This window comes from Cupressus sempervirens, chromosome 1, assembly GCF_028749045.1.
Source record: "Cupressus sempervirens isolate cs-2001-9-10 chromosome 1, ASM2874904v1, whole genome shotgun sequence".
Lineage (NCBI taxonomy): Eukaryota > Viridiplantae > Streptophyta > Pinopsida > Cupressales > Cupressaceae > Cupressus > Cupressus sempervirens.
In genome coordinates this window covers 400978989-401005280 of record NC_143118.1, presented here as the reverse complement: position 1 = coordinate 401005280, position 26292 = coordinate 400978989, and the positions used below count along the sequence as shown (strand labels likewise).

The 26292-nt window shown below is 38.6% G+C and overlaps 1 protein-coding gene across 3 annotated transcripts in view; it reads right to left on the bottom strand.

Annotated features, from left to right (window-relative positions):
• Positions 1 to 1101: 1101 nt before the first annotated feature.
• CDC25 (Rhodanese/Cell cycle control phosphatase superfamily protein) overlaps positions 1102 to 26292 on the bottom strand; it is a 39013-nt gene continuing 13822 nt past the window's right edge. The window contains exon 3 of one of the 3 annotated variants that reach the window (XM_089827062.1): positions 1102 to 1466. In XM_089827062.1, the coding sequence (XP_089683188.1) occupies positions 1188 to 1466 (279 nt within the window). In that variant the 3' untranslated portion in view covers positions 1102 to 1187. Of the gene's footprint in view, positions 1674 to 26292 lie in introns of all 3 variants that reach the window. The other 2 variants (XM_089827066.1, XM_089827076.1) reach the window with 2 other exon arrangements.

The window sequence follows — 26292 nt, the reverse complement described above, 5'->3', positions numbered from 1 at the left end:
AGCTGATCTACTTTTTATACATAGGATGATGCGAATGGAAATAGATGTATTAATTCACAAGTAGATGTATTGGATCATAAGTGGACATCTAAATTAATTCCAAGGGACTAGAAATTAATACTGGTTGAGGGCTTTAATGTGTTCTACATACTTGGAGGATGACCAAAAGTGTTTGCTTAAATATAAATTCATAAACCAACTCTTTTATCTTTCTTCCTTAAAGTTTGCACTAGGCAAGAACTCAAGCTCTCTAAGAGCTCTTGTTTATTTTAATTGCCAATAGGTTAGGCCAGTGGATACAGGGCCAACTTATATGTGCACCCATATCAAGTGTTAAATACGAAAGGACTTATATTTCCCTCGAAAACAGGTGCATATGAGTTGCAGACGGTGCTGGCTCCTTAACTGTCATTAATAGAGGTTTCCTTTGTATTTATGAAGCCTTAACCTGGTGGAGCATTATATTCGATATAGAAGAAATGAAGTACTTTAATAGAACTCCATAACAAATGTACAATTCACATGCCACAGAATTGGATCGACAACTTGCTTTAGCTTACTAACAGTGGTCATATTGCTTAACAATCACAAGCAATATTCAGAATAGGGCTTAGATACCCACCAAAGAAAGTAGTTTCATGGGGGAAATTATGACGTGCAGAATGACTTAATGACTGTGACCTAGGGCTACCAATCATTGCCAACAGTAATTATGGTTCTAAGGATACAAGCTCAATTAAGCTATCTTACCCAAGCCACTTCTCAATTCATGCCTAAGAAAACAATCATTTGCTAAGGAAGTTTCCCAACCTCAAACCGCAGAGTAAGAAAGAGATGCATTAACAAATAAAACAGACAATGACATTTACGATATTTAATATGAACTGGAAATTATAGAATCGTATGATTAGATTAAAATCGTAGATAGAGTATTATGTCAGTACAAAACCATCACATGTCAACATTGTGTCAATCTATTCAATGGGCTTTGAAAAATCATTTTAAAAGAAACTGAACCATGAGAATATAAAGTTTAAATAATCATTAACTTAAAAATAATAATAATTGGCATTAGCTTTAGCAGACACAGCAACAGCAAAATTTACCAAGGGCATTTCATATTCCATTGAAAACACTTCCCACCTTCTAGCTTACATTGTTGCTTAATTGCCTATGGAGGTCCATTCTCAAATTTGTATACAACAAATTATTTCAAGAAAAGTTCCCCATGAAATCAAGCGGTAATTGCAGCGAACTACATAGAAATGCATATGACCATTACTTGTGACCTTTACATATGAACTCTTTGCATTGGCAAACTGGATGTCCTGCAGCTTGCCATCCATTAAATCCTCTTTCAAGAATAAGAATCTTCTGAATGCTTGATGATCCCACCAAGGGATTTTCTGATAAATTTTCTGCAAGCATACGTGCACAGGAGGGTCCACGTACCTAAAAACAAGCCACTGAATCTGATCAGTAATTAAATCACAATTTCCAAAAATTGGAACTTCAACTCAACCCAATAATTTTATAAACGGAAGTGAAGAGTCTAACACACAGATCAACACCATCTCTCAAACAGGTTTTACCATCAGGTTAAAACTCAGGGCCTGGAGTGAATGAATTATACAGGGTGGGTTCCATATATCAGGTATGGCATACCAGCTGAGCTGAGAATTTGCAACAAACCTGTGAGTTCATGAATTTACTACATAGTAGCCAACATCTAACAAACTCAAATATACAATGTAAAACTCTTAAAAATCATGAATACACCATAGGTAATTCATAGCAAGACTTAAGTCATGAATACACTGCAGGTAACTTATAGCAAGGCCGCTAGGCACAATCTTGAGTTTGAAAGTTTGAAATTATTGGAACACTGACAATATTTTCATATACTCGAGATTGGAAGATAAAAGCTACTAGAAAAGCATAATCAGTGCCTTTATTCTAAATATAATTCTAAACGGGGGCACTGAATTTGGAAAAGAACATTGTCTACACCAACTACAAAATGAAAAAAACTATGGAGTTTAGTACATTGACAGCAGATCACTAAATTCTAAATATCAATGCTATATATATTTCATCCTCACAAGTTGTGTAGTTCTCGCGGTAATTGAAAGAAATTTATTTGCACAAGCTTAATCTCAAGATAAATTTCTCCTTTTACCATGGACTATCTTCTCAATTTTAACAATAAAGATATTAACCATCCCAGTTCATCATTGCATCACTATTAGCCAAATATATTCCTAATCTGAACCATGGATAATCACATTAATCATTATAAAATATATATTTAATTGCACAGAATGTCTAAAATTACCATTCATCCTAGTTGGAAGGATTCAGATGCTGAGAAATTTGTGCATTCAATGTAAAAGTCATCTTATGATGCAACAATTTCTAGAATCAAACTCCATTTACAACCATACAGTTAATCTCAGTTCATGATAAATCTATGTCATCCATGCAAAATTAGAACTATAGCCCATACAAAATTTCTAAGAGACACATTAAAAGGAGATCACTTAAAGCATTTTGAAATCAGATCACTCCAAGGAGCATTGCACAACCTCAACCATTTTATCCTTGGTAAAAAGAATTCTCCAGGCTGAACTCCCATTTTTAACAGCTACTCTTGAATTCAAAGGACCCAAAGGGCCATGTAAAATCCTTTATCCCAATGTCATCTCCCCGTTTACCCATGGAGCAGAAAGAATCTTACAAGCCTCATCTGACAAGGGAGCTTCCACCTCACACAATTAAGTTGGGAAGGCAAAACTTACTCCTTTTCCTGCAAAAAGAATTATTTCTCTTGTTGGTCCACCTCTACACGACCCACTTTGAGACAATAATGGTAAACAACCAAGTAATTCTCAAAGACAATCTGTTGCACCCAACTACCGAATTTGGAGGACCGAGTAATGCTCGAAGGAAGTGCCTCCTCAACATCCACAAGGGCAGAATCTTGCAAATAGCAATCATTTTCTGAATTTGGCAACAGTATCGACCACAATAAATTGTCCAAAAGAATTGACAATTCCCATCAAGAGCTCATCCCAATATTTCAAACGCAGCCCAGAAAACTTGCCCCAAAGAGGAAATTCATTGATGCATTCTTTCTTGGGGTCAAAACCAAGGGACCCTCTTTTGAGGAAGAAACCATTCTTACCAAGAAACCATGGCCCATTCAAAAGTGTCTCTGCAAAGTCCTTGTGGTTCATGAAGGATATTAGAAAGAAGCCCTTTAGCTAAGCCACAATCTCAAAATGATGCCTGAGTTTCCATTTACATTGTGCCACACTTACTAAATACATTAGTATTAGGAGACGTTCCAAAAAGATCCCTGGAATATAATTACCAAGCAAAACCCATGAACAACAGAATATGGGACAGAGTGCAGACTTGAACTATCTAGTGATGGAGCCCAAGTGAAAGAAGAGGAGTCCAAACATTTGATACAATATTGCTATATTAATCAATATGGCTATTTTAATCAACAACAGTAGCCATATTGTCCACCACAGTAACATCCTCATTTGCGATCAACAAATCTTGTCCCTACAGCATAGCCCCCAAATGGAAAGCAACAGAACCACCAGGACATAGCCTGGGGCACATCAGGTACTCCCAAATTCCAATACTAGAATCCCCGTTGATTGAGTCCACTCTATGCCATAGAAGTAGCCAAATGCAGCTCCTAAACTAGGCAAACTAGTTGGTAAGAAAACTGCAAGGTCAAGGCCAAAAGTAATACCCTCTTTGATAGAGATTACTAAAATAAATAGCCCTTTGCAACCTCCTAAATATGAACACACACACACACCCACATCTGCAACTTACTCCACCTCCAAAGCCACCATTTGCAAATCGCACACTATGCACAAAGACGCCAACTTCCACAGGCAAACCATACCTGCCAAAAGAAGCAATGCATTCCCCAAGGACAAAACCAAGAGAAAGCAAGAAGCCTTTACAATGCCCTTGGCCAAAGAGCTAGAGCCATTTAGAGAACAAGGGTGCTAGTGCTACTAAAACAATTCAACCACAAGGGAGGGTAAACACAAAACTGCCTTTGAAGGATCCCACAAAAGTTTATTGCAAGAGCTAGCAGATCTGAAGGCATCCAACCAGATAGCAAGTAATCTCACATCGTCTTCATCATCTTAAGAAGGTACCCATTCATCTGGAAATTAGAGTAAGCTCCCCATTGTCCTTGCAATCATAATTGACTTCAATCTTAGATTGTTCAAAAGAAGCTTGCGTGCCTATTAATAACACCTCCCTCACCATATGAGTGATTTTTTAATAGTTTTAATTGGTAAAACAAGGGTGTTAGCCTGGCTCAAGCTAGACGAGGCAATAAATGGGGGGCATCATCCCCACAATGAATGCACAGTACTAAAGTAAATTATCCAAACTTTTGAGCATGGTGGCCCCATAGGAATACAAAGCCTGCAAGCATGCCAGCCCACCAAGGATTTGGAAAACTAAGTCAAAGGCATGAACACCAAAAGCATCAACATGAAGGTTCAAGCCCAGAAGCACAATGTATTAGCAGGGGCACGAATGCCTAATAGCCTAGAAAGGGTGTGATGTCCCCTTCTCCGGGATACAATTTAATGGAAATAGTGTTAAAGATTAAATAAATAAATAAGAAAATATGATTAAAAATAGTTATAATATATTCATAACCTCAAAATCAAAATAAATAATAATAAAATACATAATAAATAGAATATTGAAATAATTTAATAACATATAATAATTAATAATTAAATTAGTAACAATAAATAAACCGATCTAATGTAAAGTATTCTCACAAAGGAAATAATAGCCCAAGTCTATTGACAAATATCATTTAATGATAAAAGATTATGAATTGGCAAATGACGGTCAAAGAATATGGACTATGAAGAGCATCGACTTGGGCATCTACCGTGGAGGGAAGGAACATCAAAGAAATAGCTAATTGATAATAATCATTAAAATATAATAATAGTTAGCGACCAGATACAACTCATAATCTCAAGATACAAATGCACAAATATTGTAAGTCGATAGCAGTGGAAGAGCAGAGATTATCTTAGCTCAACAAAATAGTAGATAGTGTTTTGTATCATACAGTAGGGTGCGATTAAAGAGGAGAGATGCGAACGTAAACTGGTGCAATAACATTACTAATTGACATAGATTTAGTTGACTATGCAGCTATTACCATAGAGAAGGAACAATTAACAATAGTTATTAAAAAGTACCAAATATGAATGAACATGAGACACATTATGCAAGGCAACTCCGCATTCCTGAATGAAGGTATAAGAGGGCAATTCCATTGATCACTCAAGGAACATGTAAAAATTTTATATATATACATACACACACACACACACACACACACACACACAATACATGAGTTAAAATTAGAATGTAGCATAGTAGCATAAACACATTTCAACAACAAAAACAGCATATACTTGTAATCATAGCGATCATACCATCATATAGTTCAAGTAACAAGTTCAACATCAAAGATTTGAAAGACTGAAAACAAATCATAGCATCAAGTTCAAGCATCATTGTTTAACGTTCATTGTTGATTGTTCAACTAATGGAATAAAAATCTATTAATATTCTAAGTTCTTCAATCTTCATCTTCTTCTCCGACATTAGTTGACTCAGCAATAGAGCTAAGGCCAATGGGATCAGCAGCAGCAACAACAGTGTTGGCATCAAATTCTTCAAAATCGCCTATTGTAAGCCAAAAAGTTATTAAATTTTGCAAAAAATATACTTTTTTGCCATCTGCGCAGCCCAGAATTCACACGGCTCGAACTTGGTTCGCCGGTTTTCAGCATGGTCCAGCCAAGTTTGAACTGGGTTCCAAGCAGTTCAAACAAGCAGGGGAAAAATCGAACCCTGCCCGTACCACCCAGTGAACTGGCCCCGAACCATGGACCAGTTCAAACCTGGGCTGGTCCAGGGGGTCCAGGGGTGAACCCTGGTAAGGAAATTAGGTTACATACAAGTGAGGAACACCATCAGGAAAAGAGCCATTTTGCATATATTCTAATGCCCCAATCAGACAGAATAATATTGTCACTATAAACTGTTACTAGTACTATTACTCGAGCAAAACCCAAATCTGATATAATAGTGCTATTACTCAAGCAATACCTCAATCTGATATAACAGTGCCATTACTCAAGCAATACCCCAATCTGATATAATGGTACTATTACTCAAGCAGTACCACCAATAGTTGTTCCATATATAGATGGCATATCAAACATAGTGAAGGTAGATTGTTATAGGGTATTGCACTGAGTATACATGTATAGGTCAGATCATTGGGCACATACATAATTGCTCTACCAGATCATGATTATTTATTTTAAAATACAAAATTGTCTTATCGATTACATAACTCAAACATTTAAGGAGGTATCATAGATTGTGATTCATAGGAATGATCACGGATTCAAAAAAGGGAGTTCCTTGCCATCAGTTGTGCCAGGGAAACATCAAATCCATAAACCTATTGTAGGAGGGGTCATTAGAAAGGGTTACACCTTAGTGGCAGCATCTACAATGCCATAATTTAACCATCAAATGGCAATATGAATGATATTTTTACAAAAGTGAAAACATTTATTCTCTTTAACCATCAAATGGCCATATGAATGAAATTTTACAGAAGTGAAAACATTTATTCTCCACAATTTCACATTACGGTGATGTGCATGCAATGACACTTGAACCTTCAACAAGTCAACCAAAATGAATCAGAATCACAAAATTGATTGATGGAAGCGATCTGCCAATGTCATGGAACATTATTCTTCAATTTTGGAAAAGGCAGTGCAGATCTACCAGCTGTAGTGAATAATTGATTATATTAATGCCAACAAATTTCCACAATCCATACAGCTATCTATTTTGTGCTTCTGGATTTGATCGTGTAAAAAATTTAGTTCGAAACTAATTAAACATTTTTTTTTTAAAATTGTATTGTTTACTTTACTTTACATTTATTTTTATAAACTTAAGAGTTATTTTATTTCATTTAAATATTAATTTATTAAATTAGTAACTTGATTTTATTTTTATTTACTTAGAAATCATTTTATTTAAAAAAATGTCATTTTTTGTAATAATCAAGGCACTATTTTATTTTATTTTATTTTTGTAAGAGCCATTTAGTAATTTAGTTTTTAATTAAACTTACTAAAAGGTGTTAGTCACTAAATATTTATTTTATTTTATCGTATTTACTTAGACTCTAAAAGTTATTTAACATAACACACTCACACCATTACACTGCACCACTTGATGTTACTGTAGATATGCCTCCCAGGTTTACAAGAAAGGAAGATTGACGCCTCATAATATTCACTAGTAAGTGGGGAAACTCTGCAAAATACAGAATGTTGTTTGTTTGAACTGCCGTGGATTTCCTGGATTTTCAAGGATCATTACTGCCATTTGCAGGAATTTTCTCCATCAACTTCAAAACATTACACAGATGACTGTGCTCTCCTTACTTATATAAGACAGTGTTTACTGTCTGCAGACAAGGGCAGCATCCACCAAATATAAACAGATTGAAGTTGATGGCTCCTAGAAAAAATTAAATAATAGACGTTCCTGAAGCAGCCAATCAATTCCAAGCCAACTACTTTCAGGAACATAACAGTTGCTGCAATATTTTGTGCCCCGGGTCCTGGGCATGAGAAAATAGCACTTCCTATTGTTATAAAGTTTAAACACAAGCATTTAAATTCAAGCTAAACCATTGTTAAGCCTATATGTTGAGTTAATGCGCATGAAGTAGGTTATATCTTCTTAGTTCTATAATTCCATGCATCTCCAAGCCATTATTTTTCCAGAAATTCTTTGCAAACTTGATGGATTCTAAGACCTTGAGGTCTCCAAATAAACTAAGTTAAATTTAGTAAATTTCACTAACAGAGCGTATGCAATACCAGCTCATACACCTAGGCCCAAAGTTCAAAGAAAATGTTAAACCTTTCCTGTTGACAATTTTGTCATCTATATATATAACCGCCCTAAGTGAACTACTATTGAAGAACTGCTGAGAACTTATTGCAGGCTCAACATTCCCGCCAGATGAAACCCAGATGTGACCAAGTCTGCTTTAGCAGCTTATCTTCTTGGATAATGCTTCAATTGGTTTGGCCCTTTTCCAATCACCCATATCCAAGAAATAGTTCTTTCATTCGTTGCTCAATCAACAAACCCTTCAAGAATTACTATGTCAGCAGATGATTTATTCAAATCAGTTCATTGAGAAACACTGGAAAGCACCTTATTGCCCAACTTAACAGTCTATTCACAACTACCAATTGGAAACATCAGTCTTTATCTAAACTGGTAATATCAACAGTTGACCCCTATCATCTTCTAAGAGAGTTTCATGCCCTTACAGCCATCCAAAAGGGAACTGCACTGTTGTTGTAAGGATCCTATGGTGATGAATATAATCCCCATAAGACTACCACCAGAATCAAGCATCGGACAAAACCATTTTCTATCCAGTTAAAATATTGGCTGATTCATTCAAGTGAGTCACTCCAGTAGACTCATAAATCATGATACAGATAGGATAGACCACCACACCATGTGATAGACATAAGCCAATGATCCATATGGTTCATGTCCAACTGTGAAATTCACTAACTAATTACCAATCCCAACACTTGCAGAAAAATGCCAGTTGACTCTCTAACAGCATGTACTGAAGATTGCTCACCTCAACACATCTGCATTCCCCAAACTCTTATCAGCGAAGCTGACTTCATTACTATGTCTGGAAGGCTAACTTGGAACCTTTTGTCCTGGTTACACAAAGCTTTGATTAGAGGCTTTTGCCTCTTTGTTGCTTAAGTGAAGATAACAGCTCATTGAATATATATTGTACTGACTTTGAGCTGGTTGAATGCTATTGCAATCAAACAATCAGAACAGCGTTATTATGATTAAGGTTTAAAATTGCATAGTACTCAAATAACTAAAATTCATTTTGAAGAATCCAAGTTATGATTTATTCACAACGTGTAGATGTGATTCATTTATTCAGTCTATATATTACATAGGCAGGGTGAAATTCTTTTTTTTGAGAAAAGAGGGGTAAAAATTTATTAAGACAGAAAGGAATACAACAAGGAGAGCTCAACAAGGAGCTCGATCCTGAGCAACAAGATCATCAAATTCTTGCACCATCTCAAAGGACAGTTGCCTCCTATCCCTAATATTCCAACCTGGATCATGACTAGAAGCCCATTCGGCTAAACAATCAGCAGCTCTATTCCATTCACGAGGAATATACGTGAACCTAATGAACTGAAAAGAGGTAGAGAAGAGAATAATCTGCTTAACAACAGTGGCCAGCTGCCAACTAACATCCTAAAGCTCCTGCAAAGAAAGCATGTTCACCACCACCTGGGAATCAGACTCACAGATAATCTTACTCCATCCCCGCAAGCAACACTGTTCCATAGCATATAAAATAGCCTGAGCTTCCATGAGATTGTTAGTGTAATCACCCTTATGAACTAAGAAGAAAAATTTAACATCCCCAGAACTACAACGAGCCACTCCCCCACTGCCAGCAAGGCCAGGATTCCCACGGGAAGAACCATCAGTGTTAATTTTCAGAACTCCACAGGGAGGAGTCGTCCAATGCCCATCCCGGTTAACCCGACCCTTCCTCTGATGGTGAAGCTGCCTGGACACAGAAGGAAACCTATGAGCTGCAGCTCCATCTTGAAGATGAAAATTGAGGCAATTACAGATAGCAAGATCAACCGGATCCATACCCCCATCAAGCTCACACTTCACATGAATAGTTTCCTGAAGAGAATGTGATATTTTCCACCAAAGATGCAAAACACCAAGCCGAACCAGATATGCCAAAGCATGAAAGATGGGCCAGCAATCCAAGCAGCATGGAGAGAAGAAGACTTGGAGGGAGCACTACCCAAGCGGGCCCAGAACTCAGGCAAATAGGAAGCATGCCTACAAGAGCAACCCCAAGCGCTCCACCAAAGGTTCCATATCTGAGTAGAATAAGAGCAATGGAAGAATAGATGGGAGACAGACTCCTCTCCATTACCACACAAAACACAATAAGAGGGGCCCTAAAATCCACGTTTACAAAGATTATCCCAGGTAAGACAACGGTTGTGAGCCACTAGCCACATGAAAAAATTGCACTTGGACCAAGAAACTTTATTCCAAACTTGCTTCCACCAAGGGACCTCAGCATCCCCAAATAATTGTCTAGTTATCTCCTGATACCCAACAGAGACATGATATTTACCAGACAAGGTACCGCCCCAAGCCAAAATATCTAGACCAAGCAAAGAGGAACACTCTCTAGAGGCCAGAATTTGAGAAAGCTCCTGACGATCCATGTCTGTACCTCCAGGAGGCCAATCAAAAGAATGCTTCCATCTGTAACCAACAACAGGTCCCAATTGATAAGGAGTCTTGTAATGAGTCACTTTATCCCATCCAGCGGCAAGAAAAGAGTCACAAAGAGGCTGAAGATGATGGTACATGGATAAAATAGAAGGGAATCCATCCCAAGCATCAGACCAAAACAAAGCCTGAGAACCTCCTTTACATATCTAGAACAGACCCCTCTTCACCAACATCGCACCTGTCTTCAAAGTATGCCAAACCATTGAGCCACGACCTTCAAGAGGAAGTGCAGAAACAGAGCAAGGATCAGCACCATTAAATATTTATGAGTGATAATACGAGCCCAAAGTTGATGTTGTCCAGAGCACCATCGCCAATAAAGTTTAGCAGCCAAAGCTTGACTACTCAAGAGAGTAGATTGAAGACCAAGACCACCCTCCTTTTTAGGCCTACAAACAGTTGCCCAATTAACCAAGCTCCATTTAGTACTACGCAAATTACCACTCCAAAGGAATTGTCGGGAAAGAGCATCAAACTCCTTGAGAAAGTAAATAGGAGCAGCCTGAACCATGCTTCTATAAGTAGGAAGAGCTTGGATAACAACTTGAAGAAGAGTAACCCGAGCAGCAGTAGAAAGCCATCTATGAGTCCAATGATTTACCTTATCCTGAAGCTTGGTAATCAAATTTTGCCAGAAGAGACGTGGCTGTCTAGAAACAGCAATAGGAATGCCAAGATAAGTCAAAGGAAGTGACCCAATCTGAAACCGTAGGATACCAACAATCCTGTGCTGAATAGAATCAGGAGTGTTAAAAAAGTAAATGGAAGATTTGTGCTCATTAACTTTCTGGCCTGAAGCTGCCACATAAACATCCAAAGCATGTCGAAAGGCTTCAGCTTCCTTGATCCTAGCAAGATCGGCAAGAGTAGAATCATCAACAAATTGAAGATGGGAAAGAGAAGGTAAGCCATTACCCCACCGCCAACCTTGAATAGAATTCAGGGACACCTGATACTTAATGAATCTGCCCAAGCCTTCAGCCATGATGATGAATAGATATGGGGAGAGAGGGTCACCCTGGCGAAGGCCTCTAGAAGCACCAAATAGTTGAGAAGGTTGACCATTAATAAGAATAGAAAAAGAGGCAGAAGTAACACAACTCATAGTCCAACTCACCCAGTCAGAGCTAAATCCAAAAGAAAGAAGAATACTCCTTAGGAAGCTCCATTTAACTCTATCGTAGGCCTTAGCCATATCCAGCTTAACAAACATTGCTCTCTCCCTTGAAGTAGCCATAGAGTGAATAGCCTCAGTAGCAATAACCACCCCATCCAAAATTTGTCTACCAGCAACAAAACCACCTTGTTCTTCTGAGATAATAATGGGAAGCCACCTTTTCATTCTCTCAACAATCAACTTAGTAATAACTTTGTAAACCACATTACATAAGGCAATTGGTCTAAAAAACTCCAATTGATTAGCACCCTCTCTCTTAGGAATAAGAGTCAAGAATGTAGAGTTCAAAGCTCGAAGCATTTGCTTGCTAGCATAGGATTCCTTAACCACCTCCAACAAATCATGATTAATGATGTCCCAAAATTCCTGAAAGAATTCAACTGGAAAGCCATCAGGACCAGGAGCCTTCCCCTTAGGCATGCCAAAGACCACCTCCTCCAACTCTTCCAAAGAGATTGGACGCATGAGATAATCATTCATTTCCTGAGTGATAAGGGAAGGAATACAAGACAAAATAATATTTTCTTTATTATCAGCAAGAGGAGAGTCCTCAGAGAAGAGGGTAGAGAAGTACCAAATAGCCTCCTGGAACAAAGCTGGCAAGGAATTCAGTTGGATACCTTGAGAATTAACCAAAGAAGAGATAGTGCTCTGATTCCGGCAAGATTGCACTGTTTTATGAAAAAAGGCAGTGTTTCGATCACCTTCCTGGAGCCAATCAACTCTAGCCTTTTGCTTCCAAAAAATTTCCTCTCGAAGTTCCCATTCTTCTAGAGCTCTAAAAGCAAGGGATTTCGCCTTGCCAAGATCCTCTGAGAAACCTCGATCTCTAATCTCCCTTGTGATGACATCAAGATCTTCTTGAGCAAGCCTCTTCATAAAGTGAAGGTTCCCAAAGCATTGCCTATTCCATATCCTGAGCTGCCTTTTAACATATTGAAGCCTTTTAGAAAATGAGAACATTGCAGTACCATATGCAGGAGCACCATCTTTCCACCAACAGAAAACAAAATCACGAAGAGAGGAGTCACGAAGCCACATCAACTGGAACTTAAAAGGAGGATGCTTCGGAACACAAGCCCCTATAGCAGAAAATTTGATTGGCCAATGATCTGAACCCCTCCAATCAAGGATTTCTGAAGAGATAGTAAGGGTGCCACTAACCCAGAAGCAAGAAACAAGAAATCTATCCAAACGTTCTGAGATAGCAGCAACACCAGTCCTACAATTATTCCAAGTATAGAGACCATTAGAAGGCTTAACATCAGAGAGATGCAAAAGAGATATGTGTTGCCGAAGAAGAGCAGAAGAAGGCCCCAATCTAGCCAAACCACCATGCTTCTCCTCCAGACTTAAAACTGAATTGAAGTCCCCTGCTAACACCCAAGGATGATAAGTATGACAATTTCTAACATATTGAATATGTTCCCAAAGTTCCTCCTTTCCCGCAAGATCAACAGGTGCATACACATTAGTAACCATGATTAACTCTCCTGAGTCTAGAGCAGAAGCTACCATAGAGAGAGCTGAGCGAGAAGACACCCAGCCAAGGGGAGAAATTTTTTGAGGATCCCAAAATATAGCTAAACCACCAGCACTGCCTGTTGCCCCAACACATTGGCATTGGCCACGAGACCAAATACTAGAGGCATGTTGGACCATAGACTCCACAGAGAGCTTAGTCTCTTGGATACAAAAAACATCAGGACTATGATCAGCCACCAAGTTATGAATAGCCTTTTGTCTAGGGATGCTATTCAACCCCCTAACATTCCATGAGAGAATAATCATCATTGGGTAGAATTGGGAAAGTGAGAATCCAAAGGTTTCACTGAACCAGACTCAATCAATATATCTCCTATGAGTTTAATCTTCTCTTGGTCTGTTTTGCGCCCACTCCTTAGAGGGGGAGTAAAAGAAACCCGCTTAAAGGGTCAAGGCATCAACCCCAAGGGGAGAGGAGATCCCTTGCCCTTACCTGATGGTAGCACATCCTTAACAAAGTCAGCCAAAACAACATCATTATCCTCCAACACTGCAGGAGTCACCAGAGCCTCTGTCACAGGAGCTACAGGGACCTCACAGTTCTGATATACTACAACTTGGGATGCCCTACAAGCGTCATTAGGAACAGATCCCTCATTTGGGCAAACTGGATTAGAAGAGATAGGAGAAGGCATACTCTCCTCTAGAACCATACTATCCAGCACCTCAAAGTGGTTAAAACCTGAATCAAATAATCTTTCTTTCAAAGGCCTCTTTTGACCACGTCCCTTAGCTCGAGGGCGAATAGGGGTAAATCCATCCTTATCCTGCATTTGAGCCTTACCCTTACCTGTAGCATCTTGCAGGTTCATCCCCTTGGTAGTATTAGCCATCTGAGATTGTCCTTTCCCTGTAGTATCTGCCAAACCACTAGCATTGCCAGCTGTAGAACCATCCACTCCTTTGAAACTCGAGTTACAGGGGCACTGACGCTGTAAATGACCATACTCATGACAAATCCAGCAACGGAAAGGGAGGGATTCATAATCTAACTGCTACACCCAAGAAGAAGCCCCCAAACAAATTTCCAAAGAATCTGGTAATGGGTTATTCAAATTAATTTCAACACAAATTCTAGCATAAGAAATAACCTTTTTATCGAGGGATTGATGTGCGATCGCAGCCGACTTCCCCAACAAAGCAGAAATTTGTCGAAGGATGTCTTCACGCCAAAATTCCAAGGGAAGGCGAGGCAAGCGAACCCAAACTGGCACTGTTGAAGGGAGGTCCTCAGCAGAATTAAAACCTGAATGCCAGGGTTTGACAAATAACCCCACATGGTTGTAGAAATAAGGGCCTCCTTCAAAAACACGATCACAATCAGACATGCAAGAGAATACAACAAAAAAAATAACTATTCCCTGCCAACATAATCTCCATATCGCCTTCCACCTACCATGAGCGGCGGATCCATGCCTCAAGAGCGGATAGGGAAATCCGGATTCTAAGAAATTTGCATATCAAAGCATGCTTGCTCCAATATTCAATGTCCTCCATTACAGTCGTTGGAGGAATAACCAGAACAGGGCGATCATGGCTACGCGGAAAACAACCATTAACTTTATTCAGCTTGGAGCTCTCCCCTGAATAAACGATTCAAATCGCATTGCATGCATAGTTGGAGAAGAACCATCTGTTCTCACCAACGCAGAAGAAATCCCAGGCCCTGCCATGCAAACAATAAAACCCCAATCCAAAATTGACTGCAGAAGATTTCCAAAAACACCCACGCAAATTATGTCCAGCAGCTAGCAATCCAAACAGAACAGAAAAAATAGTAAAGACCAAACAACAAGAACAGGCTAGGGGAAGAACCCTAGCCCAGCCAGCAGCCAACGCTTCTCCACATTCTCCTCAATCTCAAGATCTACAAATTCTTTATTAGTTACTTGAAATTACTATTAATAACTTAATAAGGTGTAACCAATTTTGGACAATTTATGAATTGAACAGACATGTAAACACATGTTCCACTAAATATAGAAAGGGAGTAGCTAAAACCTTTAGAAATATGACAATCGGATGCAGGGCCGACTAGGGCAGGAAACAATGTAAGCTCTTATACAGGAAACTGAAAATATTTAGAAATTCCTTGAAATATGTTAAAGATGTACTGATGCTCCTGGAACACAGCAGGAAACAGTCAAAAAGTGCTGAGTGTTTATGGACCTTCCCAAGATTTTCTGGAAGTTTCCTGGGTAGGAACATATATTGGAAATATAAAATGAATTACTGTCCTAGCAGAAATTATTTTGAGGATTTGATTTGTTGAAGCCTTATAATTATTTAATAATCAATTCATAGAACACAAACGTTCTGTAAACGGACAATCAAAATTCAACATAATTTAAAACATTCACAAATTGTTAAAAATTCCCCAAGGATGCCAGTTCCATAGAATCATTTCACAAATCCCAAATTAGCTATGTTCCACCAAGTTTCTAGGATGGGGTGTGTTTTGGGGACGGAAATTTTTAAGGTCATTTTTGGAGACGTCAAGCAATAGCAAAGGGGATGGCTATGTATGTAGAGAGAGAGAGAGAGAGATGGAGATCATGACATTGTTAAAGTTGTAAACGTAATCATATTGACATATGCATTATAGAATCAAAAGTAAAACACAACAATAGAATTCACAGTAGAGTCAAACTAACTAATAACTCAGTTACCAGGTGCACTGTCTCAAGGCCAGGATCCGGACCCTGGTGTGTGCACAGGCACAGATACTGGTGCATGGTATGCACCAGCACAGAGAGTGCTTGTACTCCCTCTGGATGCGCTGTAATGCACATCCAAGCACAGCCACAGGAAGCAAAAGTACTCCCTGTCTGCATCTCTGTGCATCCGGACACATAGAATCAAAAAAATTGCAACAACTTTTTAAAAGTGAAAAGTTTCACTTATACGCGTGCTAATAAGAGTTTTTAATATTTTCAATAAACCCTAAAATGGCCCTAAAAGAGACCATTCATTGTTTTAACATATCATTTTGTTTATTTGCTCTCTTCTCATTTAGTCTCCACTTTGGCATTTCAAAGGGCAGGTGATTATTTTTGAAAAGGATTGTTCGTGGGGTGCCAAATAGCTTCCACAAAGGAGATCTAAGCATCTCAGACAAGCATTTGACCCTATTCTTGAGTCTTTTTTATGATTTTTTTAATGATTTTGATGAACTTTCAAGTTTGGGATGAAATTTTTTCTTTTTTTTTAAAATAAAGAAACAAGTTTAGTTCTCTGTTTTTATATTGTTGTATATTTTATTTGCACTTGTGTGCTTGTATTGCTTAGTTTTTTTCTGATTTAAGTTTATAATCAATTTCTTATTACTGCATGAATGGCTGATACTAAAAGTTTAGTGGGTGGGGAAGTAACCTATAAATTCAATATTGTTAAAACATTTCCTTTATGGAGACATACCACAAGAATTTTGCATGTTGCAGGACGTAGGGCAAATCTTTGGAAGTGTCATTATTGTGATGATAAACCAAATTATAGCTCATTCTCAAGTAAACTTCACTGTATGGACCCTGCTGGTAAAGGGATGGCAATGTGCAAAAGCAAAGATAAGGAGGGGTTGTCTCCTGCACAAATAGCAGGATTTGTAAAAGAACAAGAAGAGGCTGATAGATTGGTTCAAAGATCAAAACAAACTTCTTATGCTGGTCGATCCGGAAAGAAACAAACGCATTTACCACTAAATCAATTGTAAGCCTTCAAACATCCATTCTTGCCTATACCAGAAGTGGAAGATGGAAGTACAAATTACAACCTGCAAAAGAGGTCCATTGGACAAGGCATCTAAAATGGAGGAATAAACATTGTTGAAGGAAAAATTGGACATTGTCTCTATGCCAATGGTCTTCCTTTCAGCTTGGTCAGATCACCATATTGGTGTCAGCAATCAATAGTGCACTAGTCAGTCTCACAAGTCCTATTAGAATATGAAAAGATTGATAACCTAGAAAACTAGTGCAGAGAATAAATATCTAAACTATGAATGCAAATGCTACAAAATCAAAATAGCAACATAGAGTTAGTCTCCAAGAGAGTAATGCAAATGCTAGAAGCAAAATAGCATTAAGAGGATGCAAAAACAAAAGATGCAAATACAAGCCAGGTAGCATGCTTATATAGGCTAGCAAGAGGGAGGAGGTGGCAACACCAACCAATGAGGAGCAACCATCTATCGGACTAAAGATAGCAAAGTATCTTCCCAAGATAGCTAATGGATGCTCACATGTAGGAAGGTGACACCTTACAACCATTCACCTAATAAGACATGCTTTATTAACCTAAGCGAGATTATTAAAAGTGTAGGAAAAACCTACCAAAATAGGAAAAGTAAAAAACTACACTAACACCCCCCCATAAGCGAAGCTTAGGGGGATGTAGAAATGGGTCCCAGCAAGTCAAGCCTGATGAGGTACCCATGTACATAAGATTTCCCAAAAGAGAGAGAAAAGAGACCCCCCAAAAAAAGTCAGGACTCCGAGTGAGAGGAAGAGGCCCCCCCAAAAGATGAAGCATCCCGCACCCCCAACAAAGCTCGCAAATGAAGGAACTTGCTCTCAGTGAAGGGTTTGGTGAAGATATCAGCAACTTGCTCGAAAGTCGGACAATAGCGAAGGTCAATGACATGACCATGGATGAGCTCCCGGAGTTAGTGCATGTGGACCTCTATGTGTTTGGTTCGCTGATGATGAATCGGATTCCGTGAGATTTGAATGGCACTTTGGTTGTCACAAAATATGACTGATGGCCGTCTAATCTGGATACCAAACTCAGTGAGAAGATGTTGAAGCCAAATGGCCTCAATGGTGGCATTTACAGCCCCTCGATACTCAGCCTCAGTAGAAGATAGAGCAATAGCAGACTGCTTTTTGCTCGACCAACAAATAGGACCTGACCCAAGTGAGAAGCTATACCCCGAAGTAGACTTGCGATCCTTAGAATCACCTGCCCAATCTGAATCTGTGTAGCCCACCAAATCAAGCTCAATACTTGCTGCGTAGTGAATCCCACAACTATGAGAACCCTAAATGTAGTGAAGGATCCGCTTGGCTGCTTTCCAGTGCAGCTCATGGAGCTCCTACATGAATCGAGAGACCATGCCTACAGCATAGGAGATGTCAGGTCTCGTACGAGTCAGATAAATGAGACTCCCAACAAGTTGGCGGTACAAAGTGCCATCAACAAGTGGAGAAGAACATTGAGCCTCAAGTTTGACTCCAGAAAGGAAGGGAGTCGGAGCAGGCTTACAGTCAGCCATATGAAACCTTGAGAGTAAATCTAGAGCATACTTGGACTGTGTGATGGTGATCCCAGAAGGAGACTGAAGGATCTCAATCTCGAGAAAGTAATGCAACAAGCCCAAGTTAGTCATCAAAAAATTGTCCTGAAGGGCCACTTTGACAGCCTTAATGGTGGGTGAAGAACTTCCTATGATCAGCAAGTCATCAACATACAAAACCAAAAATAGAAGTGAATCACCCTGTTGCAAAATGTAGACATTAGGATCAGAATGGCACCAAGTGAACCCAACTGATAGAAGGAAGGAGTCCATCTTGGCATACCAGGCCCGAGGAGCCTGTTTGAGGCCATAGAGAGACTTTCGAAGACAGCACACAAGTGAAGAATCCTAAAGGAAGCCCTGTGGCTGCTCCATGTAGATCTCCTCATGCAGGTCACCATGAAGAAAAGCACTCTTCACATCCATCTGATGTACTTCCCAACGATTAGCTACAGCAATGGCAAGAACAATTTGAATGGAATTCATTCAGGCAACTGGCGCAAAAGTCTCAGAGTAGTCAATCCCAGTAACCTGGGAGAATCCTTTGGCGACCAAGCGAGCCTTGTGTTTATCAACTGACCCATCTGCTACAAATTTTGTCAGATAGATCCACTTACATCGAACAAGTTTTCTTCCTTTAGGAAGAGGGACAAGATCCCAAGTGTGGTTCCTCATCAAGGAACTATACTCTTCTTGCATTGTTGTATCCCACTCAGGAATACCAGAAGCCTCATGAAAGGACTGTGGATCTTAGGCAGTAGCAATGAAGACATGTGGAGCATCTTGGAATTGTGAACGAGTTTGCCTGGTGTCTGATGGATCCCCAACCCAATCACCTGCAAACTGCAAGGTTTGTCTAGCCCAAAGTGGACGGGAAGATGGAGAATCTGGAGGGGAATCATTAACCTCTGAATGATGACTAGGAGAGGAAGGAGGTGAGTTCTCTGAATCACTTTTTGCAACAGAAGTAGAGGTAGAAGACTGTTAAGGTGAATCTAACTCATCAGAAGATCTGTCATGTATTCCAAGTGACTCTAATGTCAAGGTAGGAGTTGGAGAAGTGATAGAAAGTGAGCTTGAAGATCCCTCCTCAAACTGAACACTCCTCTCAATGAATAACTCATGTGTAGTAGGGTGGAGCAATCGATAACCCTTCACACCATCAGAATAACCTACAAATATGCAAGGTCTACTTTGCGGATCCAAGGCCTTACGTTTCTCTGTAGGAATGTGGGCCCATGCAAGGGAGCCAAAAACTCGAAAGTGCTTAACTGATGGTTTCTGACCGCTCCAAGCTTCAAAAGGAGTAACTCCCTTCAAGGCTCGGTGAGAAACACGGTTTTGGATATAACAAGCACAGTTAATGGCTTCTGCCCAATACTATGGTGCAAGACATCTAGAGTGAATCATACAGTTTGCCATTTCCTTCAAGGATCTATTCTTCCATTCTGCAACACCATTTTGTTGAGGATTGTATGGAACTGAATGTTGTAAATCAATCCCCTCTGAAGTGCAAAATCTTTCAAACCGATGGTTGACATACTCACCACCATTGTCTATGCGCAAAACCTTGATGGCTTTCCCAAATTGCCTTTCTACAAAAATTTTGAAGTCCTGAAAATGATCAAATACCTCTGACTTTTGCTTGAGAAAGTACAACCATGTATATCGAGAAAGGTCATCAATGAATGTGAGGACATATCGGGCCCTGCTGAAAGAAGGATGTTGAAATGGACCAGCCAAATCACTATGAACTAACTCTAGTATCTATGAAGCTCTCCATGCCTTACTTTTGTCAAATTTTTCCTTAGGATGCTTACCAAGAATGCAACCTTGGCAAACACCTCTTGAGAATTGAACCGAAGGCAACCCTGTGACCATGCTCTGTTGGTTGAGCTGATGCAAATAGCGGAAGTTAAGATGGCCAAACCGCTCATGCCATAATTTACTCACATCATTAGAGTGAGTGAGCAAAACCGATGAAGGAGGATCAGGAACAAAGTGAGAAAATAGATAGAGTAGTGACTGATGATCTGCTCTCCCAACTGCAACTACAAAATCACTATGCCACTCACGTATCTCCACTGAATCAGGAGTGAACTCAACCCACTTGCCTAAACCTGTGTGAGTGATATGGTATATTGATAGAAGATTGGTTGATAATGAAGGTACACAAAGAACATCATGGAATGTGTCATCCCCCACATCAACAGACCCTCTCCCACACACCTCAACAGGAGTGTCATCACCCATCAAAATAGAAGGCATAGTACATGGCTCCAAGGATGCAAGTTCTTCCTTAGATGAAGCCATGTGGTGCGAAGCACCCGAATCAAGAACCCAAGTGGATGGTGAGGAAGCAACTGCAACAAGAGCCTTGCCCTTTCCTTTCCCTTTGTTGTTTTCTTTTGCCTTGTTAGACTCTTCATTAGAACTTTGTTTGATAGACTTAGGAACACTAATATTATTCTTCTCAAGAATGTATGTCAAGTGATCAATTTGTTTCTTCAAACATTTATGTTAATCATGACCGGGTCTTTTACAATAGGCACATTTAACCTTTTCTTTCTTAGGCTTATTGCCCTTAGAGGATGAGGTATCAATAGTTGCTTTTGAAGCAATTGGTATCTGATCCTTCTTTTCCTCACTATTATTTTGTTTCTCAACCTTATTATTGTTGTTACTACTTTGTCATTTTTGTTCTTTTGTGCCTTGGTTGGCTGCTAAGGCATGTGACTTAGAGGACTTAAGAGTGCCCATCTAGATTAGCTTGTCTTGTTCTCGAGTGAGATTGATAGCAAAATCATCTAGAGATGGCATGGTGAATTGAGTACCAAGTGCACCCTTAGTAGCATAGAAGGTAGAGACAAACAAAAAATATTCTAAACTTAGCTTAGAGAGAATACTAAGAATCAGTTGTTCATCTTTCTTTTCAATTCCACATTATTTTAACTGCAGCCTTAGTGATTTTAATTTGGTGAAGAAATCTTGGATTGTGTTGAAATTTCCTGGACTTAAACTAATTAATTCATTTTCCAACATATGACCCCTCATTGAATCTTGTGTGTCAAATAGTGTTTTTAGCTTTGTCCATACTTCATTTGGTGTATCCAAAGACTCAATGTGAAATAGCAAGTCAGGGGAAATAGACAAAAACAATGTTCCATATGCCTCATCACATTTGTTAAACCACTTAGGCTTATCTTCATCTTTAGCAAGTTCAATTTCAAATCCCATAGTTATCCTATTTAATCCAGCTTTCCTTAAGTCAATTGTCATGTGTGATTTTCACTCAAAGTAATTGTATGGAGTTAGGATGGGCATATTTGTTTGATCCATGATGAAGAAATGCTAAAAAGAAGAGAACCCAGCCACGACAATGCCCCCCCCCCCCCCTTTTTACTCAATCAAAGAACCCCTCCAAAGAAATATGATTTGGCACTTTATTTTACTGCGTTTACAACTACCACTAGAAAGAAATACTTAGTGGTTTTGATTTCAATGCATTACAAACCCTCATGAAGAGCATATGTTGAAAGTGAAACTTAGGCACAATAATCAAAAAAACAAATAGCACCACTACGATCTACTCGAAAAATCATGCACTTTCAAAAAAAGAATCGCCTCGATACGAGGTCTATGAGAAAGTTATGATCCTCCGAAGTTTCCAAAACGAGAACTATGCACAATTACGGCCAAGAATCTGCAATTTCTGAAAAATTTATGCATGAAAATCAGAAAACAACTCCACTAGTGGATAGAGCACAAAAAATAAGCCAAGGTCATAACAAGAATCGTCAAAATCGGAGTCCGTATGAGCAAGAACAAGACATTTGAAAACTGCGTTCAAATTTGCGACTGCCAACGGAGAGGGGTATGGCTGTAGCTTTCCACACTCGATCCTACAAAATATATAGATTGCATGCAAAATCTAAAAGATACCCAGATGGTTTTTCGGGGCTGCAAACAACACCCAGAAAGCGTTTTTCTTGCTGACGTACAGAAGATGTTGCTGTAGTGTAAATCAGACACCTTTAACAGTAAAAACAGCTCCAAAAATCAAGAAACGACCCCAGCAACCAAAATATGACATGCAAATGCTGGATCAGCCTCCTAAGTCCATCAATGGCATGCTGGAACCTGCAATATTTATTGAAAACTCCAAATATGCAAGTTGGTTGTCAGATTTGAGATTGAAACTCCAGAGAAAAATCGTTTTTGTCAAAACTTTTTTGATTCTCAAGATCATCCAAAGATGCAAGAGAAAAGCATACTTCGTTTTCCAAAAAATTACAATAAAATTTATTAACCCCCCCCCCCAAATCTCTCAAATAAGGAAACTAAAATCTACTCTTGCACATAAAAAAGCTCTGATACCATGTTAGAATCTAAAAAGATTGATAACCCAGAAAACTAGTACAAAGAATAAATATTTAAACTATGAATGCAAATGATACAAAATCAAAATAGCAACATAGAGTTAGTCTCCAAGAGAGTAATGCAAATGCTAGAAGCAAAATAGCATTAAGAGGATGCAAAAACAAGAGATGCAAATACAAGCTAGGTAGCATGCTTATATAGGCTAGGAAGAAGGAGGAGGTGGCAACACCAACCAATGAGGAGCAACCATCTATCGGACTAAAGATAGCAAAGTGTCTTCCCAAGATAGCTAATGGATGCTCACATGTAAGAAGGTGATACCTCACAACCATTCACCTAATAAGACATGCTTTATTAACCTGAGCGAGATTATTAAAAGTGTAGGAAAAACCTAACAAAATAGGAAAAATAAAAAACTACACTAACAAGTCCTAGATATGAAACGGTGCATAGCACCTTGTTCCAAAGAAAGGAATGTTGTAGAGACCTCCCTTCAACCAATTAGATATTTTTGGATTGATTTAGGAGTTTTCTATTGTTTCCAATGGATGGAAAGATACCAAAAATTGTCCATTCATTAATGTTATTAAAGTGTCCCCCAAAGGGAAAATGTTTTTAAAGGTGGTTGATTGTGAAGGGGAAGTGAAAGATGCACGGTCATTTCTGAAATTCTCATTGGTTCCATAGAGATAGTGAGTGAGAATGTGGTCCAGGTAATCACAGACAATGCAAAATATTGTAGGGGTGCAGGTGCTTGGATTGAGGATGGATACGAGCACATTTTTCAGACACCATGCAACATACACAACCTCAACTTGGTGATGCAACAGATTGGCACTCAAATAGTGGGTGAAATAAATATATGAAAAGGGGGAGATCATATGTTTGTGACAAACCACCAAATGTCGTGTTCAATTATCAAATTGTATAGAAATTTGCTTAATATTTATTTCCATTGTTATTAGCTTACTTAGGTTGTTGAGACCCAATTTGCATCTCATACTTTTGTTATGAGACAACTTCTCAAGGTGCAGGAGGCATTGAGCCAAATGGTTATTTCCAACCAATTGGGTGTATGGAAGGCTTCACATTCAAAAAGGACCCAAAGGTCGACATTGGTCATAAATGACAGTTGGTGGTCTCATGTGCAATATGCATTGGAATTCACCGGGCCTATCATGACTATAGAGAAGGTAAAAATTGCAATACAAAAACATGAGAATGACTCCATAGAATGTGAAACCTTATGCAATAATGTGGAACGAATCATTCATAACCGTTGGGAAAAGATGACCACCCCATTGCACATCCTTGCATATGCCCAATCTCCAAGGTACCATAGCAAGAAAGTGTTTTCTATACCAAGGAGATTAGCACCATATAGAGATGAAGTTGCTAATGGGTATAGGCAAGCATTTGATAGACTCTTCCTAGATGATGAAGTCCAAAACCATGTTCGGACAGAATTTGGCTTGTTTGCCTAGGAAGAAATCATAGTCCAACAACTATTAACAACCAATACAAAATGGATGCTATCACATGGTGGTACCTCCATGGTCAACCATTTTAATCCTCCAACCTTTTGCAATGAAGAACCTCTCACAAGTAAGTTTATTTTGTTTTTTTAACCATTTGTATTCTACAATTTAGCACTTGAAATTCTTTTTTTTATTTTGCATTTTTATTTTTATTTTTGTGAAAGCTGTCCAGGTTGCAAGTTCCTTTATCATTTGACCAGAATTGAAGTAGATACTGCTTTATTCACTCAATAAAGCATAACTAGTTGAGTTCAAAAGAAGGTGAAGAGTTGGTTTATATTCATACCAATTTACGTCCAATGTCACATAAGACTCGAAACTACAAGGATGGTGCAACAAAGCTTTGGGATATAGCCCCTAATGTGGCAACTTGGATGCAACCATTGAGGAACTTACTAGACACACTATGGCTTATGATAAAGATGATTATATCCTGACACATGGTGCATCTAGTGCAAGTGGAACCACTTTGGATTCAAATGACAATGAACTTGCAGGAGTTGAAGATGAAGATGATTTTTTTGATAAACCTTATGACTGATTGGTGAATCATGAACTACATTTTGTAATTGTAATGGTTTTCTGATTTTCATTGGAATCATGAACATAGACATATGTGATATGGCTTATTTGAATGTTTGTGAACTATCAATTGGCATTTCATATTTATCTTTGGCATTTGGCATTGATCAATGATGAAGTATCATAGTATCAAATAATTTAATTATGTATTTCTTGCATTTATTTTTGTGTGTGTATATATAAATTTATAATATGTATATAGATATATATAAACGTAACCAAATGCACCCAAAATCCCAAAAAAAATCACATATCTGCGTATCAGATTCATGTACCCACATTCGCATCCAAATTTGAACCGGTAACTTAGACTAATAGTAATACTCAATTGCTTCCATAATTCACGTCAATGTGCATATGAAAAAATAGCAATACTCCATACACCAAAATTCCCAAAGCCTACAAGTTTGCACTAAAAATGTCAAAATGTTAAAGTCACAAATGTCAAAAACCATAAACACATTGATGGAAAGAAAAGTTTGATGACTTAGACTCAAACTTGGACTTGGCAACCCAAAATTTGACTTGACTTAGACACACAAAAAAAGTGTACAATTACATGAAAAAAATAATAATGCATATGACAACGTTTTACATCATCCTTTTCTCTAGTCTAGTAAAATTTGAAGAGAGGGACTAATAATCGCATTTGAATATTTGATATTGATATGAGAGAACTTCATCCTAGTTTACTTATGATAGTGATAAAATTAGTTGTAATTGTCTAAGTTCTTGATTTGGGTGTCCACTACTAAACCCCTCATTGTAATCAAGTTTCTTATATGACAAGAGATCCTAAAAACAGTTTGGTGTTTTGGAGTGGAGACCCTAATGATTTTGAGGGGCAGCAATAATAAGCTGCACAAGGGACAGCAATGATAAGATGCACAGATTAAGAGAGGTGAATCAGTCCTGATCAGATCTTACAGCTTTTCTGTCACACACATTAATTATCTTTATCCAACTTAAACTTCGAAGAAAGATATTGCGATAACAACAAAAAGACGTGAACTCCAGATTGATACATGTGGAAACCCAATGTAGAAAAAAACCAGGATCAGACAAGTAATCACAATATAATCATTGATTATAAATGTTTTAGGCTACAGACCTCTTGGTAAACAAATTAGTCACCTTGAATTTCTTGACAAAGTGCCAAATGGTGGAATGACAAATTGCTCATAACAGTTGGAGAGATTGTTTGTATAATATGACCTCCCTCTATGTTGAAGAGGGGGAGCTCCCTCATATGATGTATTTTA